The sequence below is a fragment of the Macaca fascicularis genome, chromosome 3 (assembly GCF_037993035.2).
Source record: "Macaca fascicularis isolate 582-1 chromosome 3, T2T-MFA8v1.1".
Taxonomy (NCBI): domain Eukaryota; kingdom Metazoa; phylum Chordata; class Mammalia; order Primates; family Cercopithecidae; genus Macaca; species Macaca fascicularis.
Window position 1 is genome coordinate 86,029,005 of NC_088377.1, and position 16,343 is coordinate 86,045,347.

Here is a 16,343-nt window from a genome sequence, read left to right on the forward strand (position 1 = left end):
TTCCCACTGAGGCTACACAGGACAGGCTGGATCTGCGGGTATCCCAGCCCAGCCCACCGTGGCTTTCAGAACCCCCAGTCAGACTGGCTCCCTTGTGGGCCCACTCCTCGGGAAGGGTGCTCACCCCCTCTCCTCTCTCGCTCCCATGGAGAGTGTATAATTTCAGCCCCTAGGTGGTCTCTGGCCTGTCAGGTTCTCCTCCCACCCTGCCCCTCGGCCCCTCTCCCTCTGGGTATTTGGGCGGCCACATCATCTCCCCTCTCAAGTGGTGCCCTGGTCAATGTTTAACGGGGGGTGGGGTCCCTGGTGGGTGGTGTTTGCCCATTTCTGTGGTGTGAAGATGCCCATCGTGGCCAGTGTCAAGCTAACAACATGACATCAGCTGGCTTGCAAGAATCCAGAAAATGTGAAAGTCTGTTCTCCAGCTGGAAGAGCTGCCTCCGACGCCCACTGCCTCTGCCTTGGCGCAGCCAGCATGACCGAGTGATGGAGTGAGCCAACACTGCACCCAAGGCCTCTCGCCCCTGTCTTGGTCCTGCTGCCAAATCCCAGCCCCGCTTCTTCCCATTCCCAGGGCTCTGCTTGGCTCAAGTCCCATGATTCATTCTCCTCTTGCTCCCACCTCCTCCACCTTACAGGAGTGCCCCGTCCATCTGCCCAGGAGACTCTTTTTGAGCCAGTGCAGGGCACCTCAGGGGACCTGTGCAGGGTGGCAAGAGGTTGGTGAGGGGGTTGGGGATTTTTTGTTTCATTTTGTTTTGTTTTTGAGACTGGATCTTGCTCTGCCACCCAGTCTGGAGTGCAGGGGTGCATCATAACTCACTGTAACCTTCAACTCCTGGGCTCAAGCGATCCTCCCACCTTGGCCTCCCAAAGTGCTGGGATTATAGGCATGAGCCGCTGTGCCTGGCTAGGGGAGAGGGGTCTGGTTTGATCCCACCTCCACATCCATGCTGTCATGGTCTCGGCAAAGCATTTGGTGTCTGTCCCTGCCTGTGACATGGGGAGCATAGCCCCGTCTTTCACTGTGGCCTGAGAGCCCTGGAGGGAACCCTTGTACACTGAGAGGGCCATACGTAAGTGGGTGTTACAGTCAGGATGTCTCCCGGGGTGGTGACAGCTCCAGGGGAAGACATTAGAGTCCCTGAAACACCTTTTCCTAATGTTGTTCAGGGTCTCTGGTCACAGTGAAGTTTTGAAATTTCACTCTATGGCAAATATATAGGCATTTTCCTTGTGATATATGCTTTTCTGCCTGTGGTTTAAAAAAGTCCTTCTCTATCCTGGTGTTTTAAAGATATATTTTTTTCTCTTTACAATGAAAAAGAAATTAATGGGCTTCATTTTTAGAGCAGTTTTATCTGTATGGAAAAACTGGATTGAAAGTATAGAGTTCCCATATTCCCCTTCACCATTCCCCACCCCGGTTGTTAACATCTGGCATTAGTTTGGCACACTTATTACAATGATGGACCAATATTAATATATTATTAACTAAAGCCCATAGCTTACATTAGGGTTTGCTCTTGCTATTGTACGTTATATGGGCTTGGACAAATGTAGAATGACATGTATCTGTCATTACAGTATCACACAGAGTAGTTTCACCTGCCCCCAGAATTTCTCTGTACTCCACCTATTTGTCTCTCCCTCCACCCACCCCCTGCCAACCACTGGTCTTTTGACTGTCTTCATTGTTCTGCCTTTTCCAGCATGTCATACAGTTGGACTCATACAGTATGTCGCCTTCTCAGACTGGCTGCTTTTATTCAGCAATGGCCACTTAAGTTTCCTCCTTAAGGGGGAGGAGGAAGCTGTCTTTGTGTAGCTTGATAGTTTATTTCTTTTTAGCTGAATAATATTCCATTGTCTGGATGTACCACAGTTTGTTCCTTTGCTTACTGAAGGACATCTTGGTTCCTTCCAAGTTTTCACAATCATGAATAAAGATGCAATAAACATCCGTTTGCAGGTTTTTGTGTGGACATAAGTACGAAGAATTGTGATTGCTGGAGTGTAAGGTAAAGAATATGTTTAGTTTTGTAAGAAACTACCAAACTCCCTTCCAAAGTGGGTGTATCATTTTGCATTCCTACCAACAATGAATGAGAATTCCTGTTGCTCCACATTCTTACCATCATCTGGTGGTGTCAGAGTTCTAGATTTTGGCCATTCTAATAGGTGTATAGTGATAGCTCTTTGTTGTTTTATTTGCAATTCCCTAATGACTTATAATATCGAGCATATTTTCATATGCTTGTTTTCCATCTATATATCTTCTTTGGTGAGGTATCTGTTCAGATCTTTTGCCCATTTTTAAACTGGTTGTTTCTGTATTGTTGAATTTTAAGGGTTCCTTGTATATTTTGAAAACCAGTCTTATCAGATAGGTGTTTTGTAGATATTTTCTCCAAGTCTGTGGTTGTTTCCCTTTTAATTCTCGTAAGTGTCTTCCACAGAACAGAACTTTTTACTTTTAAGTCAAATTTATCATTTTTTCTTTCATGAATTGTGCTTTTGGCATTGTGTCTAAGAAATCATCACCAAACCCAAAGTCATCCAGATTTTCTATGTTATTTTTTAGAAGTGTTAAAGTTTTGCATTTTACATTTAGGTCTATGACCCATTTTAAGTTAATTATTATGAAAGGTGTAAGATCTGTGTCTAGATTCATTTTTTTTCATCTGAATATCCAGTTGTTCTGGCACCATTGTTGGTAAGGCTGTCCTTTCTCTATCTGGTATTCACAAACCTCAGACTTTGCTCTTCTCCTTCAATATCATGTTGGTTATTGTATTATGTATCTTTTGCCTCCCCACATAAACTTTAGAATCAGTTTGTTGACATATGCAAAATAACTTGCTGGTATTTGATTGTGAGTGCATTGAATGGGTAAATTAATTTGGGAAAAAACTGACATTTGACAATATTTCATCTTCCTATTGATGAACATGGGCTGTTTCTGCATTTATTTAGTTCTTCTTTGATACTTTTCATCAGAGTTTTGTAAATGTCCTCATATAGATCTTGTACATATTTTGTTAGATTTATACCTAAGTATTTCACTTTGGAGGATGAAATGTAAATGGTATTGTGTTTTAAAATTCCAGTTCCAATCTTTCATTGCTGATATATGAGAAAGCAGATGGCTTTTATATATTAACCTGGCATCCTGCAACCTTGCTATAATCATTTATTAGTTTCAGGAATTTTTTGTTGATTCTTTGGGGTTTTCTGTATAGACATATCATTTATGAACAAAGGCAGTTTTATTTCTTCCTTTCCAGTAAGTGTATCTTTTATTTCCCTTTCTTGCCTTATTATGTTAGCTAGGACTTCCAGTAAGATGTTGAATAGCAGTGGTGAAAGGGAACATACTTGGTTTGTTCCTAATCTTAGTGGAAAGTATCCAGTTTCTCACCATGAAGTATGGTGTAAACTGTAGGTCTTTTGTAGATTTTTTAAAAATCAAGTTTAGAAAGCTCCACTGTATTCCTAGTTTGCTGAGAGTTTTTAATCGTGAAACTGTGTTGGATTTTTGTCAGATGCTTTTTTTGCATGTATTGATATAGTCGTGTGATTTTTCCTCTTTACCCTGTTGACGCATTGGATTATAGTAATTAATTTTTGAATATTGAACGAGACTTGCATACCTGGGATAAATCCCGCATGATCATGATACATAATTCTTTTTATACATTGTTGGACTCAATTTGGTAATATTTTGTTGAGAATTTTTGCATCTGTGTTCATGTGAAATTTTGGTCTGTATATTTCTTTTCTTTAAATAATGTTTTTGTCTGGTTTTAGTATTAGGGTAATGCTAATACTCATGGAATGAATTAGCAAGTATTCTTGCTGCTTCTATTTTCTAAAAGAGATTTTAGAAAATTGATATGATTTCTTCTTTACATGTTTGGTAGAATTCACCAATGAACCAATCTGGGCCTGGTGCTTTCTGTTTTGGAAAATTATTAATCACTCATTCAATTTCTTTTAGAGATTCAGTTCTATTTACATTATATTATCTATATCTCATTGTGTGAGTTTTAGAGGATTGTATCTTTCAAGGAGTTGGTTCATATTATCTAGGCTATCAAATTTATGGCCATAGAGTTTTTCATAGTATTTCTTTATTAGTCTTTTAATATCCATGGGATCTGTGGTGTTGGCCCCACTTTTATTTCTGGTATTAGTAATTTGCCTCTTTTCTCTTTTTTTCTTAGTTAACCTGATTAGCAGGTTTCCAATTTTATTGATCTTCTCAAATAACTAGCTTTTGACTTTGTTGATTTTCTGTATCAATTTCTTGTTTGCACAATTCATTGATTTGTGCTCTAGTTTTTATTCTTTTTTTCTGCTTACTTTGGATTTAATTTGCTTTTCTTTTTCTAGTTTCTTACGGTGGAAGCTTAAATTACTGATTTTAGATTTTTCTTTTCTTCTTTTCTTTTTTTTTTTTTTTTTTTGAGACCGAGTCTCACTCTGTTACCAGGCTGGAATGCAGTGACGCAATCTCGGTTCATTGCAACTTCCAACTTCCTGGTTCAAGTGATTCTCGTGCCTCAGTCTCCTAAGTAGCTGGGATTACAGGCATGCGCCACCATGCCCAGCTAGATTTTGTATTTTTAGTAGAGACAGGGTTTCACCATGTTGGCCAGGCTGGTTTCGAACTCCTGACCTCAGGTGATCCACCCAACTCGGCCTCCCAAAGTGCTGGGATTACAGGCGTGAGCCACTGTGCCTGGCCTCTTCTTTTCAAAATGTATGCACTTGATGCTATAAATTTTCCTCTAAAGATTACTTTTGACCAGGTGCAATGGCTTACACCCGTAATCCCAGTACTTTGGGAGGACAAGGTGGGAGTATCACCTGGTTCAAGACTGGCCTGGGAAACATAGAAAAATCCTGTTTCTTTTTTTTTTTTTTTTTTTGAGACGGAGTCTCGCTGTGTCGCCCAGGCTGGAGTGCAGTGGCTGGATCTCAGCTCACTGCAAGCTCTGCCTCCCGGGTTTTTACGCCATTCTCCTGCCTCAGCCTCCCAAGTAGCCGGGACTACAGGCGCCCGCCACCTCGCCCGGCTAGTTTTTTTTTTGTATTTTTTAGTAGAGACGGGGTTTCACCGTGTTAGCCAGGATGGTCTCGATCTCCTGACCTCGTGATCCGCCCGTCTCGGCCTCCCAAAGTGCTGGGATTACAGGCTTGAGCCACCGCGCCCGGCCCTGCAAAATCCTGTTTCTAAACAAACAAACAAACAAGCAAACAAACAAATCGCAGGGCATGGTGGTGTGTGCCTGTAGTCCTATCTACTCAGGAGGCTGAGGCGGGAGGATTATTTGAGCCTAGGAGTTCAAGACTGCAGTGGGCTATGATTGTGTCACTGCACTCCAGCCTACATGACAGAGTGAGACCTTGTCCCTAAAAAATAAATAAATAATAAAGACTACCTTTGCTGCATTCTATAAATTTTGATAAGTTGTATTTTCATTTAGTTCAAAATATTTTAAAATTTCCCTTGACATTTTTTCTTTTGTCTGTGTGTCATTTAGAAGTGTGGTGTTTCCATGTATTTTGGGCTTTTCCAGCTATCTTTCTGCTACTGATTTCTAGTGTAATTCCATTGCAGTCTGAGAGCATACTTTGTATGATTACTATTATTTTAAATGTATCAGGATGTGTTTATGGCCCCAAATGCGGTCTATCTTGGTGATTGTTCCATGTGAGCTTGAGAAGAAAATGTATTCTGCTGTTGTTGGATGAAGTAGTCTATAGATGTCCATTAGAGCTAGTTGATTGATGAAGCTGTTGAGTTTAATCACGTCCTTACTGATTTTTTGCCTGCTGGATCTGTCCATTTCTGATAGAGTTGTGTTGAAGTCACCAACAATGATAGTGGAATCCTCTTTTTATCCTTACAGTTCCATCAGTTTTTGCCTCACATATTTTGATGCTCTGTGTTAGGTACGCACATGTTTAGGACTGCATATCATCTTAGAAAATTGAACCCTTTATTATTATGTAGTGCTCTTCTTTATTCCCAATAATTTCCCTTGTTGTAAAATCTGTTTTTTTTTTTTTTTTTCTGATATCAATATAGTTACTCCTGGGTGGGTGCAGTGGCTCCCACGTGTAATCACAGCACTTTAGGAGGTCCAGGTGGGAGAATCACTTGAGCCTAGGAGTTCAAGACCAGCTTGGGCACCATAGCAACACCCTGTCTCTACTATATATAGCTGGGCGTGGTGGCTTACACCTGTAATCCCAGCACCTAAGTGAGAGGAATGCTTGAATCTAGGAGTTTGAGACCAGTCTAGGGAGCATAGCAAGACCCCATCTCTACAAAAAATAAAAAAAATTAGCCAGCCATGGTGGCACATGCCTGTAGTCCCATCAACTTGGGAGACTGAGGGAGGAGGATTTCTTGAGCCTGGAAGGTAGAGGCTACAGTGAGCCATGATTGTGACGGAGTGAGACCCTGTCTGAACAACTACACATACACACACACACACACATATACATAAAGTTACTCCAGCTTTATTTTAATTATTGTTAGCATGCTACACCTTTCTCCATCCATTTGCTTTTTTAAATTATGGTAAGACAAAATTATACATTATGTATAATTTACCATTAAAGAATCCATTCTTTATCCATGAAAGAAATAATCATGGTTAACATTTATTGAGCATTTTACTAGGCACCAGACTCTACATTGTTTTTGACTTTTCCAAAAGCTCTAAGAGATACTATTATCATCTCCATTTACAGATGAGGAGTTTTCTCAGGATCACACAATAAATGGTAGAGTCCAGAAATGGACAAAGAATGGTCAATCGCAAATTATTGATCCTAAAACGATTATTTTCTCTAATTCATGTAGACAGTTCAGTTATATGTATTTTGATTTGGCTAATCAAAATTATTCTTTTTATTTGTTTTTAATTTTTAAATTGTGTCATATATACATAAAAATTTTACTATCTTAACCATTTCTAAGGATACAATTCAGTGACATTAAGTATATTCACATTGTTGTGCTGCCATCACCACAATCATTGTCCAGGATTTTTTCATCTTCCCCAACTGAAATTCTGTACCCACTAAAAACTGACTTCCCCTTCTCTCCTCACTCCAGCAACCACTGTTCTACTTTCTCTCTATGAATTTGCCTATTCTAGGTATCCCATATAAAGGGAATCATGTGGTATTTGTGTCTTTTGTGACTGGTTTATTTCACTTAGCGTAATGTCCTCAAGATACGTCTATGTTGTAGACATGATTTCCTTCCTTTTCAAGGCTGAATAATATTCATTGTATATATAGACCACACTTTATTTATCCATTCTTCTGTCAATGGACATTTGAGTTGCTTCTACTTTTGACTATTGTGAATAATGCTGCTATGAATATTGTATACAAGTATCTGTTTGAGTCCCTGCTTTACATTTTTTTTGGATCCACCTTGGAGTGGAATTGCTGGATCATATGGTAATTCTATGTTTAACTTTCTGAGGAGCTGCCAAACTGTTTTTCACAGTGGCTGCAACATTTTACATTCCCACCAGCAATGCACAAGGGTTCCAAGTCCTCTACACCCTCACCAACACTTGTTATTTTCAGGCTTTTTTTAATTAAAAAAAAATTTATAATAGTCATCTTAATGGATGTGAAGTGGTATCTCATTACGGTTTTGATTTGATTTCTCTCATGGCTAGTGATGTTGAACATATTTTCAACATCTCTTATTTGCCATTTGCATATCTACTTTGGAGAAATGTCTATTCAAGTTCTTTGCTCATTTTTTGAATTGGCTTGTTTGTTTCTTTGTTATTGACGTTTAGGAGTTCTCCTATATTTATCCGACATCAGATAGATGAGTCGCAAATATTTTATCCAATTCTGTGGGTTGTCTTTTCACTCTCTTGATAGTGTCCTTTGATGCACAAAAATTTTGTATTTTGGTGAAGTCCAATTAATTTTTCTTTTGTTGCCTGCACTTCTGATGTCATATCCGAGAAATCATTGCCAAATCCAATGTTATGAAGATTTCCACCTATGTTTTCTTCTAAGTGTTTTATAATTTTAGCCTTAAATTTAGGTCTTTGATTCATTTTCAGTTACTGTTTGTATATTGTATAAGATAAGGATCCAACTTCATTGTTTTGCATGTGAGTATCCCAGTTTCCTCATCACCACTTGTTGAAAAGACTGTCCTTTCTCCATTGAATAACCAATATATTGGTTTGTTGAAAATCAGTATATTGGAGAATTTATTTCTGGGCACTCTATTTTATTCCTTTGTTGAAAATCAATATATTGGAGAATTTATTTCTGGGCACTCTATTTTATTCCATTGGTCTCTGTGTCTGTCCTTATGCCAGTTTCAGACCATTTTGATTATTATAGTTTTGTATTCAGGTTGGGTTTTTCATTTTGTTTTGTTTTTGAGATGGAGTCTTACTCTGTCACCCAGGCTGGAGTGCAGTGGCATGATCTTAGCTCACTTCAATCTCCACCTTCCGGGTTCAGGTGATTCTCCTGCCTCAGCCTCCCGAGTAGCTGGGATTAAAGGTGTGCACCACCATGCCCGGCTAATTTTTGTATTTTTATTAGAGAACAGGGTTTGGCCATGTTGGCCAGGCTGGTCTTGAACTCCTGACCTCAAGTGACCCACCCTCCTTGGCCTCCCAAAGTGCTGGGATTACAGGCATGAGGCACTGCATCTGGCCAGTTTTATATTAAGTTTTGAAATCAGGAAATGTGAGTCCCCCAACTTTGTTTTTCTTTTTCAAGATTATTTTGACCATTTTTTTGTCCCTGGAGACTCCATATCAATTTTAAGATTTTTTTTTTCCCCCTGCAAAAAAGTCATTGGAATTTTGATAGGAATTTCACTTGAATCTGTAGATATAACTTTGAGTAGTATCCATGCCTTTACTCTTCACTTATTTGTGTCTTCATATTTAAATAGGTTTCTTGTAGATGACATATAGTTTGGTCTTGTTTTTTGATCCAATAAGACAATCTCTGTCTTTTAATTTGCGTATATAGACCCATTGACATTTAAAGTGATTATTGATATAGTTGGATTGATAGCTACCACATTTGTTTCTGTTTATTATTTTTCCTTCTTTTCTTTGTTTCTTTTTTTGTCTTCTACTCTTTTTCTGCTTTCTGTGGTTTAATTGAGCATTTTATATTATTCCATTTTCTCTCCTCTCTTGCTTCTCTTAGCATTCCTCCTCTTCCTCCTCCTCCTGCTCCTCCTCCTCCTCCTTCTCCTTCTTTTCCTCCTTTTCCTTCTCCTCCTCCTCCTCCTACTCTCCTTCTTCTTCTTTTTCCTCTCTTCCTCTTTCTCTTCTGTGGTTGTCCTAGAGTTTGCAATATACCTATATACCTCTACAACTAACCCAAGTCCACTCTCAAATAACACTATACCATTTCACAGGTAATGAAGTAATGCAAATACCTTATAGGTTATAGCAGAGTATTTCTAATTCCTCTCTCCTATCCCTGATAATGTTGCTTTCTTTCACTTATCCATAAATGATAATTACCAAATACACTGTTGGTATCATTATTTTGAACAAATTGTTATCTATTAGATCAATGAATAATTAGAAAAAAGATTTCATATTACCTTCACTTATTTCTTCTCTCAGTCTCTTCCTTTCTTTATGTAGATCCAAGTTTCTGAGCTATGTCATTTTCCTTCTTTCTGAATAATTTCTTTTAACATTTCTTACAAGGCAGGTATACTGGTGACCAATTGCCTCAATTTTTGTTTGAGAACATCTTTGTTTCTCCTTTATTTTTGATGGATAATTTCTCTGGATACAGAATTCTAGGTTGGTGGTTCATTTCTTTCAACACTTTAGATATTTTACTCCACTCTCTTCTTGTGAGCTTGAGAAGTCTGATGTAATGCTTCTTTGCCACTTGACAAGGTAAGGCATTTTTTGCTTCTGGGTTATTTCAAGATTTTCTCTTCGATTTTCTGCAGTTTGATGTGATATGACCAGATGTACACTTTGGGGTATTTCTTCTGCTAGGAATTCTCTGAGCATCCTGGATTTGTGGTTTAGTGCCTGGCTTCAATTTTGGAAAGCCTCAGTCAACATTACTTCAAATATTTATTCTGCTTTTCCCCTTTCTTCTCCTTCTGATATTTCCATTGTATGCGTTTATATCTTTTGTAATTTTTCCATAGTTCTTGGATTATTTTGTTTTGTCTTTTTCATTCTGTTTTTGTCTTTGCATTTTAGTTTTAGAAGTTCCTATTGATACGTTTTCAAACTCACTGATTGGTTCTTTAGCTGTGTCTAGTCTGCATCAAAGAATTATTTATTTCTGTTACAGCATTTTTGATTTCTAGCATTTTAACTTCCATCTCTTTACTTATATCACCCACCTGTTCTTGTATGTTGTCCACTTCTCCCATTAGAGCCTTTAGCATGGGAATTACAGTTGTTTTAAGTTTCCGGTTTGATAGTTCCCAAAAGCTTTGGTTCTGGTGCATGCTCTGTATCTTCAGACTATTTTTTCTGCCTTTTTATAAGCCTTGTAGTTTTTTATTGAAAGCTGGACATGATGTACTGGGTAAAAGGGATGTGGTGAACAGGCCTTCAGTAATGTGACAGCAGGATGTTGGGGGAAAGGAAGCATTCTGTACTCCTATAATTAGGCCTCAGTATTTTAGTCAGCGTGTGTCTGCCCCTGTGCTGTGACCTTCACAAGTGCTTCTCAGTCTTTCCCTTCCACTGGCTTATGTACTACAGGGTGGCTGGAGGGGGCTGGAGTTGGGTATTTCCCTTCCCCAAGGCAGGTTTGGCTCTGATAAAGCCCCAGCAGGTTGGGCTGTAGTAAGATAATTTCTCCTGAGGGCAGGCTTTGTTAAGAAGAACAGAACGCTCTGGCACATTTCAAAATGAATACTTTTCTCCTCCCCCTGCTAGAAGCCCTGGGGTGTTTTCCTGCAGTCTTTGCTGTGAGAACCTGGTAGGGCTCCTGGAGGTAGAACTTACAAAAGTGTGGGTGCGCCCTGCTAAGGCTGTGCACCCTGGAATTCTCAGACTTGTCCACGCTGAGCATTTAGCAATTCGGCAATTACAGTTTAGGTTTTCCTGCCCCAGTACTGGTTCCATGGAGGTTTCTGCCCTGGTAAGTTGTGATTCTCCACACTTGATTTTAAAGAAAGGCTGAGAAGTGATGGTAAGTTGTAATTCTCTCTATCTGCCAGTTTTGGAGGCAGCAGTTTTCCTGCAACCTCAGCTCTCTGATGGATCTAAGAAGAGTTGTTGATTTTCAGTTTGTTTAGCTTTTTGTCTGTAAGAACAGGAGTGACGACTTCCAAGCTTCTCACATGCTAGACCAATGTTTTAAGCTTTACTTTTTACATTTTTTAGGGTTTTTTTGTTTGTTTGTTTGTTTGTTTACATTTAGGTATTTTAAAAAAATCTACCCAGAAGTTATTTTTCAGTGTCATTTGAGGTAGACACCTGTTATTCTAACACGTCAACCCTGTGTAATAGGTATCATCAAACCCATTTTGCAGACCAGCACTAAGTTATAAGTCCAGAATTCACCCCAGGTCTTCCTGATTCAAACCTCCCATCTTTCTAATCTCCCCTTGGCTTTTCTGAGTCCAGAATTGTGGGCCTTGATTGTCTTCCCTTGACTTTCCGCATCCCAGGTGGGACAGAAAGTGCAGCGCCTGCTGGGAGGGATACACCATCAGCATCTGCCAATCTCCATCTGTATCTGACTCTGCTCTTCCCTGGGACCTAGCTGACCTTTTGTTGGGCGGGGTGGGTGCACTGCCGTAGTGTCCTGGGAGGGTCCTGTTTGGTCTTAGAGAGGCCAGCACCCCCACAGAATTGTCATACAAACATACACCAGCCTATATATGGCCAAGCTATGGGCAGGGTACCAAGGTGGTGAGGGTGCTGGCCTGGGTGCCCTTTGGGGAGATGAGGAGCAGAGGGCCAGGAGATGACACTTATACAAATCAGGAGGGACTGATCCAGGGCCAGGAGGTAGCCTGTTGACTCATAGATCTTTCTAAATCACACATAGAGATCTCATGATGTGCATCCGTGGTCCCCTTCTGGTGCTCAGTGCAGACATTGCCAATCAATCCCAGGGCACGTGCAGCCAAGCCCCAGCGTTCCCACCATCCCTGGGCAAGCACTGCCCAGTGCCTTCTGCATGCCTGTTCTGGGCTGGTCGCCGGGACAGAGAGGGAGCAATCAGTGCCTGGGGACCAACTGTCTGTTCCATAGCCCTTTTGCTACCTGTGCGCGCCACGTATCAGGCCACCCATCACATCAGCAGCATGCATCCCAGGATGCTTGTGCCCTTGTCCTGCCTCTTGTTGCACCCCTTCCGTCGGCCCTGTGATACACAGACGGGGCGTCTGATGTGGTCCCTTGGGGTTGGGGACTTTGGTGAGAGCAGGAGGACCCGAGAAGAGAGGCAGAGACTGGGGGTTTCCTTCCTTGGAGAGGGGTCAGCCAGGTGTGTGGGATGCTGGGTGGGAAGAGGGAGAATTAGCTTTCTGGGGATGTGTAGAGCCTTGAGAGCCAGTCGGACCTCACCCGACTGCAGATTGCTGCCCACTGCCTTGCTGTCATTGGCTTTCTTGCCTTGAGCTCTCCAGGATGACCCAGAGGGTCCTGGCTGTAGCAGATCCTGGCCGTGGGTCTGGGCAGTATGAAACCTGAGGCCCCTGAGGCCGAAATTGAAGACAGTGTTACAGAAACAAGTCAAAAATCACACTGTTCTGCTATCCTATACAGCCGGGTACCGTCAGGCCACGGACCAGTACTAGGACCAGTACACGGACCAGGAACTGGGCTGCACAGCAGGAGATGTGCCGTGGGCAAGCCAGCATCACGGCCTGAGCTCTGCCTCCTGTCAGATCGGCGGCGGTGTTAGATTCTCATAGGAGCACGAACCCTATTGTGAACTGCGCAAGCGAGGGATCTAGGTCGCGCGCTCCTTAAAAGAATCTAACTAACGCCTGATGATGTGAGGTGGAACGGTTTCATTCTATTCAAACTATTTTTCCCTAGCCCCCGCCCCAGTCTGTGGGAAAATTGCCTTCCATAAAACCAGTCCCTGGTGCCAGAAAGGCTGGGGACCACTGCTATACAGGATTGTCAACATATGGGAGGAAAACCTGTACAGACTCGATCTGGCTGTCTGGAAGTGACCACGACCACGTTGACCCATGTGAAAATGTGGAAGCGCTCCCGTGCATCACCATTCCCCTGTGAACCTCACCAGGGCATATGGGGGATTTTGTCATGAGCGTATTTGGTTAAGAAATGGCCTGTGCTCTGCTCATAGCATTGTCAAAAATGTGAAGAAAATGGTGTCTCTGAATATACTTTCCTGGCTTGACCGGATGATGAGCCATTCAGTATCTGGGAGGAAATTTAGCAGAACAGTGACCAGGGACCTGGCAGGTTTGAGACTTTGAAGCACCGAAGCGAGTGGCTTCCTGCACAGGTGGGTGGGAAGGGCCCTGCCCCTGAGAGAGGGGCTCTGATGGGAGGGGCGCCTGGTCCCCAGGAGGCCGAGAGGGGCAGCCACACCACTCTGCTGAGAGGGGCAGAGAGCAGAAAGTGTTCTGCTGGGGTTTTCTCGTTCTGAGATGCACCCACAAAGACCCCAGGGCAGTGGCTGCTGCTGTGGGGTGGAGCCGTCAAATTTGGGTGTTCCTTGGATGAGCCTGTGGACATCAGGTTGATGGACAGGAGAGGTTTCTGCCCGGCTCTTGCCATGTGTTTCTTTGTTAATGTGTTCATTTCATCAGAAGTATCTGTTGTGGCTTCAGTGGATCACACAGGTTTCAGAAAGGGGCCAGTGTTGAGTCCTAAGAATAGAAGTTCCTTCTCCTTCCACTCCTGGCCCTCCAGAGCCTTTTTGAATAAAGATTTCTGTGGTCAAATAGGTTAAGAAAAGGATGAACCTCATACTCCCTTCTTGGAGATTCACAGTACAGATGATCCCATTAAAGGCCCTGAGAAGTCCTGCAGTTAAAGAAAGGAAGGAAGGAAGCATTGTCTAACCTATTGGTTCCCAAACTCCTTTTCTCACAGAACCCCTTTTACACCTAGCATCTGTTAATGTCCTGTGAAGCTTATGTTTGAGGAGTGTGATTTGGGAAGTGTTTGCCTGCTGTAGCTGCACACAGTGGCAGATTCCACAAGGCAGACCTGGGCTCAGCTTGCATCCTGGGCTGAACTGCATCCCCCAGAATTCATGTATGTGGAAGCCCAGTCCTCAAAATGTGACTGTATTTGGAAATAGGATAGTAGCAGATGTAATTAGTCAAGTTAGGATGAGGTCATATTGGAGATGTGACTGGCGTTCTTATAAACGGGTGTTCTTGGACACAGAGACACACGCAGAGAGAATACCATGTAACTGTGAAGGCAGAGATTGGGGTGATGCATCTAGAAGCCAACTAGCACCAAGAATTGCAGGCAGCACTGGAATCCAAGGAGAGAGGTAAGGAACAGATTCTCCCCCCAGCCCTAGGAAGGAACCAGCCCTAATCTCTGCCTTCTGGCCACCAGAACTGTAAGAAAACATATATCTGTTGTTTAAACCGCTTGGTTGGTGGTACTTTGTTGCAGCAGCCCGAGCAGACTCATAAAGCATGGATAAGTTAGGACTTCAGCTCTCATTGGGCTCCGAAGCTGGCGGTGGGGAGCCCTTGGGCCAAAGCAGGAAAGAGCTTTGGGAACTCTCTCTGGGGCTGTATGAGCTACCCAGATTCCAAGTTTGGAAGAATTGACGTGAATTGTGCTTTTGGAAGTGAACGCTACTGAAATAACTGAAACAGTCATGGCAGGCCATTTTTGAGAAGAGAAGTTAGAGACCTCCTAAACGCTTGCTAATCGAGGCAGCACCCAGCTATCAGTGGTGTGTCAACTTGAGGGAATGTTGTTTCCTATAAGTGAGTATGTGATCTCGGTCAAAATGTGGGACTCGTGTGTGAAGTCATGTTAAATACAAAAGTCAAATACAAAATAGGAACTCCCGTGCTGATAAGGCACGTGCTTGGGTGCCGGCCCAGGCCACAGCGAGTTTGGGTCTCACAAGCAGAAATGAGTGTGTCCAGCTGCTTGTCTCCAGTAGGGACACCTCAGACCTACTTTTTAGAACCCAGGATGCCTGGGCCCTGAGCAGAGTGGACAACACAGCCCTGGGGGCTCGGAATGCACCTGCCTGGGGAACGTCCTGCCAGTTGCAGGGAGGAATGCCCACCCGCCTCCCTGTGGGATGTTGCTCTGGGCTTGGGGACTCCAGCTCCTGCCTGGCGGGGCACATGCTTGTCCAAAACTCCTCAGAAGCCCAAATACTGTCCTCCCTTGCCCAAACCCCAGGGTCAGAGAGGCTGGGGATGGGTAAATACCGTGCAAAGAAGTATGCAGCTGTCAGATCATGCTGTTGAGGCTTCATTAACAGTGCGGGGGACATAGTGAGGGGACAAAGTGGAAAGTGGCAGCAAGAGCCCCCTGATCGTGTAAGAAGACACCTCCCCATGGTGCAGAGCTGCACACTTGCACACATACAAACAGCGGTGGGGCCCTACTGACCAGGCTGTGGGTTATGGAGGCGACGTCAACGCGTTCTGTAGACCCTCTTGTTTACTCCATAGCAAACATCATAAACATAACAATAATACAAACATATATTCCATCTACTGTGAACATGAGTTATGTTTTTGCATTATCATAAGCAGAAAAATACACAAAAGAAAAAACCCACAACAACCTCAGCACTCTGTTCCATATAAAAGTTACTGTTTCCACCAAATTGCTTAGGTCAAGATTAGCATATAAAAGGACCTCCCCCTCTGGCACTCCCAAGAGCTCATTTTAATCAAAGGTAGGAACTGTGTTTTTAAGCCAACACACAAATAAATACCAATTTGATTTAGTTTCACCCATACAGGAAAAACACGAAGGTCTGCATGAGGTCAGTGGACTTGTGCCTTCTGGGTGTCCCCCACCCCTAGCCCAGGCCTCCTCGTGGAGCCCACCTGGGGCCAGCCAGGCAAGAAAGGACATAGGTGGCCTGAGGCTGGTTTCAGAACAACCATTTATTAATTTACAGCAGCAAATAAAGCTGTCAGCCTGAGAGTGCTTCTGTGGCTGGCCCAGACTCTTCCAGAAGGACCTGCTCTGGAGGACCTGCGGGGGGAGGGAGCTGTGCTTGTTACTACGGAGACAGTGCCTGGCCCGCGTGGGGAGCATCACACGCAAAACCTGGATGGGAAATTTCGATTTACAAAACAGGTCAGCCAGACTTGGATCTTTTGCTTTTAC

The 16,343-nt window shown here is 42.7% G+C and overlaps 1 protein-coding gene across 48 annotated transcripts in view; it reads left to right on the top strand.

Moving 5' to 3' along the window:
* Positions 1-16,343, top strand: part of CAMK2B (calcium/calmodulin dependent protein kinase II beta) — a 109,603-nt gene that overhangs the window by 19,586 nt on the left and 73,674 nt on the right. For 8 of the 48 annotated variants that reach the window (XM_065542031.2, XM_074035105.1, XM_074035104.1 and 5 more), the window contains exon 1: positions 16,216-16,313. The exons of the other annotated variants lie outside the window; for them this stretch is intronic. In XM_065542031.2, the coding sequence (XP_065398103.1) occupies positions 16,288-16,313 (26 nt within the window). In that variant the 5' untranslated portion in view covers positions 16,216-16,287. Of the gene's footprint in view, positions 1-16,215; positions 16,314-16,343 lie in introns of those variants that run through there. 48 annotated transcript variants of the gene reach the window in all.